This window comes from Akebia trifoliata, chromosome 16, assembly GCF_017979445.1.
Source record: "Akebia trifoliata isolate Shusen 1 chromosome 16, ASM1797944v1, whole genome shotgun sequence".
Lineage (NCBI taxonomy): Eukaryota > Viridiplantae > Streptophyta > Magnoliopsida > Ranunculales > Lardizabalaceae > Akebia > Akebia trifoliata.
The window spans coordinates 9,901,674-9,906,324 of record NC_141390.1 but is presented as its reverse complement, the minus strand read 5'-3'; the positions used below and the strand labels follow the sequence as shown (position 1 = coordinate 9,906,324).

Sequence of the window (4,651 nt, the reverse complement as noted above, 5' to 3'; positions counted from 1 at the left end):
CATTTCTCTCCGCTTCTCTTTACTTTTGGAGAGAAAGAAAACTCACCTTTTTATCTCTCCTCACTTAACGATCCAACCAAGAGAAATAGAGAGAAACTCATTTATTTTCTCTTCTCTCCATTTCTCTCAATCTAAACATAACCTAAAAGTTTCGGATTCGGCTGATTTTTTGTGAGGATGATCTCCATGGTGAGGAGATCATCCTCACAAAAAATCAGTCTAATCTGAAACTTCTAACCCTATCAAAAGTGGTTCACAAAGTTGAAGGATTTTGGACCGTCGATTTCTATTGTTAATTTGTAAATCACTTTTGATGAGATTAGAAGTTTCAGATTTGACTGATTTTTGTGAGGATGATCTCACCATAGAGATCATCATCACAACAAATCAGCACAATCAAAAAATTTTGTCTCCCAACGCTGTCCCCCCAAAATTGGCTGTTGAACACTACCCTATACACCATCAGGTATATAGATCGAATGACCATCTATCTCTATGGATCACATGTCAATGTGACAATCAGGTGCCACATGTGTATAGAGCATAAAATTTTATAAACTCCCCAAAAAACAGAATTAAAAAAAGAGATCTTTTTACCATTGGATTTCAATTTTAAATGTTGGAGTTCAATGGCCATCCAACTTTAAACTCCAAATTTGACTACCAAATTTACTTATTTATTTTCAACCCAGTCTAGACCACACATAAGAGGGCTGAGTAGTCATTTGGAGCAACAGTCCACATGGCCCAAATGTGGACCTCGGTCTATGCAACCTTTTCCATATATATATATATATATATATTATGAACTATTTTAAGGGTGGCGTAGGACTTCTCGTAGAAATACAAAATCATATCACCCATTTCCTACAATCTGGCCTGAATCTTTGGGTAGGCTCTGCAGGATCAACAACAATAATTGCACGGATATGGTCATTTGAGAAGTCCCTCGAGGACAACTCCCATACTCCCATACAATTCTTGTGAGACTTAATCTTTATTATATGTTCGTTTTTTCATTAAAAATATATTACTTCCAATTTATAGAATATTGGCAACCCATGGAACCAAACCAACCTTAGTTTGACTTGGGTTGGTTTGGTTCCAATGGAATTTGGTTCGGTTCTCGTTCTTATTTGTGGAACAGACCTATGTCGGTAGGTTTGGTTCCAATTTGACCTCAAACCGAACCAAGTTGCAACCCAAGCTTTTAGCGTATGCAGCAAAGCTACTTCAGTTCTTATTTTCATCTTCTCACAATTTTACTATGATGCAAAACAACACAATTTTTTATTTTAAAGAACTAGTTAGAAGTGAAATCTTACAAGTAATTCATGGCACAGCACTAAGAGAAGTCTCTTTAGAACATATCACTGAACTTTGAACGCACCATGAGTCCTCAAAGAGTGAGTTGTTCCATATCTTTACTTCTTCTCCATGAAGTCCCCTGCTGTCCTTTCTTTCTCTCTTCACGTTCCTCGTATGAGTCCACTCTAAAATTAGAGCTCGCCTCTTCATTATCTGAAGAACCCGGTCTTTCAGTTAGAAATTGTTCCCAAAATACATCGTTCACTCGGCCATGAGGAGCTGAGGGCCCTTGATTATCAGTTGGGGCCTCTTGTGAATATGACTTGGTGGCATCATCATCTGCACCAGACCTCAACCCAGCAGAAGTTGTAATATCCTGACTTAATTGAGGAATTTTAGTGGAATAATGAATGTCGTTGACTTGCAATGAAGAAGATGCAAGTGTTAGATTTAAATGGCAAGAGAGATGGCCATCGCCTTCTTCAGCGTAACTCAAATTGTTTCCTCCTCTTACTTGTCCTGACAATGAGGTATCCTTTCTCATCAAACCAAAAGATGTACAAGTATCCGAAAGCTCTAGCGTCTCAGTTCGAGTGAACGAAAGACCTTCAACTCTCATTTGGGCATCTTTTGGGTCTTCTCCTTCAGATGTTATTTTCTTCTGTGGACTTCCCCCATCTTCTTCTTCTTCTTCTTCTTCTTCTTCATTGGAACTTTGAGAAAGAAAATTACTGTCAGATACGGCAGGTGACAACTCAAGTTTCAATTTATCATCAAAATCTCGCTGAAAAATATTCCCGAAATCAGATTTAGATGTACTACTATGGTTGTCTACCGAACTAGTTTCTGCAACTTCTTGAATGTAATCGGTCTTTGGTAATCTTCTTTTCTTATTAATAGCCAACGAAAAGTCCATAGATGATGAACCACTCATTGTAATGAGATGTTCGACAAAATTAGGGTTATGAGCTGCTTTTGCTAAGAAACCCATCATCCTCAGCTGCCTCTGCTCCATTTCACATACCCTTTGTTCCACGTCATCCAATTGAAGCTTTGTTCTTCCAATATCATGTTGTTTGAACCTCCAAAGATTTGCTTGGAGAGCAGTTTTTTCCCGTGAAAGCCTATCGATTTCTTCGTCAAGTGCTGCTCTTTCCATATCTCCTGAGGATCCTTGTGGTTGGGTATGGCTATGGATAGGCTTTCTTCTGTGGATGTTCTTAAGCTGATGCTTTTGATCTTTTACAAACTCTTCATTTGCAAACTCCCATTTCTCTGGATCAATCTTTCTGAAACCCTATCAATAATGCACAATTGAAAAAGGTTGTCGATTTAGTTTGATTCTTGATTCTCCAATAACCCAAAACCAGCCATTAATTGTATATAAAGCAAATTAAAGTTAATAATATTATGTCTACCAATCAGATCTAATTTCAATTTTCCCAACATTAACAGATTATTCCGCCTAAACATGGATCCTTCTAACAAACAATACAAAACCCTAAGTTTGAGACGTAAAACCTAAATTATTCTCATCCAAGCAAAGCAAACAAAAATCAAGGAACAATTCCAAGTACCGAATTATACAAAAACAAAATTAAATAAAACAGAAATTAAAATGAAAAAAAAAAAATTGAGAAAAATTAATTCCAACCATCACTCATTTTAATTCTTGATTCTCCAATAACACAGAACAATCATTCAACATGTATAAATCAAAGTAAGTGGAAGTCAATATCATGTCTATTAATCAGATCTAATTTCAATTTGCAACAAAGAATTCAAACACAAACAGATTATTCCGCCCAAACATGGATCCTTCAAAAATTCCAGATCACATAAAATACAAAACCCTAATTTCAGAACTAAAACCTTAATTATTATCATCCAAGCAAAGCGAACCAAGATCAACTGATTTAGATAATAAAAATAAAAAGAACAACATTAGAGACAAATTAACTTACATAAGTGTTGAGTTGCCTGATAAAACTAGAGAAATTATTGTGCTTGAAGTAAGCAGGAAGAAGAAGACGAGCGAATTCAGGCGGATTCCATACGACGAAGCTGTTCTTGGCGGAGCTCCACGAGACGACTTCGTCGGTCGATGAATCGTCCACCATATCGTACGTCTTCAGAAGAAACGGAGCTGGACCTCCGCCTCCACTACTCTGTCCGCCCCCACCTTCCATCAACAGAGCTTCGTTTCTGGATTCGAATTTAGATTGCTTTTTTCGGTGCAAATTAGGGATTTGAAACCCTAATAATTTTTGGTTTGAAGATGTAAAGTCTAGTGAGAGAGAGAAGATTTTTGTATGAATTTTTTTGATAGAAAAAGTTGGGAGATCGAAGAGATTGAGAAACGAATAGTTTGGAATTTGGATTTAATTTAAATTTTAATAGATCGAATAATCTTATCGATCTTTCTTCTCTCTTTTTATTAATTTCTTGAATAATCTTCTCGATTTTTTTCTCTCTTTTAAGTTTTTTTAACTCTTTAATTTATTTTTAGAGGTGTTTCCGGTCCATTTGAGGCAGCTGGAGGTAGTAGTAGTTAGTCATGGTAAAAGATAAAAGGAAAATTCTAGTGTGCAATGTCGTTGCACAGATGAGTTCCACAAACAACTCAGCGACATCCACTTGCACCATATATATTATATATCTCAAAGTGTTTTTAATGTTTGCTCTTGTGACACATGTTAATAATAAAATAAAACCGATTTAATTTACGAAACCCAGACGAACCCGGTCGGACCGCCAGTTGGTCATGTTTTTTAATCGTTTGTTGAGCTCTCCGTGTCAAAGACGTTGGAGACTTGGGTTCTCCACAGATTTTGTTAAAGATAATGAAAAGTTCTAGTATCTTACGTCGTTGGACAGCGAAGTTCCAACAACGGCTGAACGATTTATTTGGTTTACTAATCTCGATGAAACCTGTAATTTTCTGTCCATTTTACCGTTTGTTGAAAACCCCCTTGCATACCTAAAGATTTTTCACTAATTAAAATAGTACACGTGGCTACTCAAACATCCATGTTGATATAATCAATATCTGTCGGAATTTTGGACAGTTAACGCGCTATACGCGTATGATAGAAAGTCCACCAGAGGTATCCAGCCAACAAGAGTTGACTTGACTAATCACAATGCGACCCTGAGAGATCTACTAAGGTGCTCCCCAGGCCTACTGATAAGTATACACGGAAATTCTTATTAGTATCAACCTCCCTAATCAAGTGAGCTACATACGACAGTGAAGTATAAATATGAGGGTCAATGAGAGTTTCTTTGTCATATATTAATATGAGGATCCAAGTTGATGCGATGACAATCAGATCGGGTGAGT

The 4,651-nt window shown here is 36.8% G+C and overlaps 1 protein-coding gene across 1 annotated transcript; it reads right to left on the bottom strand.

Moving 5' to 3' along the window:
- Window positions 1–1,251: 1,251 nt before the first annotated feature.
- Window positions 1,252–3,825, bottom strand: AT-HSFA5 (winged-helix DNA-binding transcription factor family protein). The gene is made up of 2 exons (XM_086428684.1): window positions 3,273–3,825; window positions 1,252–2,605 (listed from the first exon to the last, which is right to left on the bottom strand). The coding sequence occupies exons 1-2, from the start codon at window positions 3,495–3,497 to the stop codon at window positions 1,400–1,402; spliced, it is 1,431 nt and encodes a 476-aa protein (XP_086284810.1). The 5' UTR covers window positions 3,498–3,825; the 3' UTR covers window positions 1,252–1,399.
- Between the last annotated feature and the right edge of the window lie 826 nt (window positions 3,826–4,651).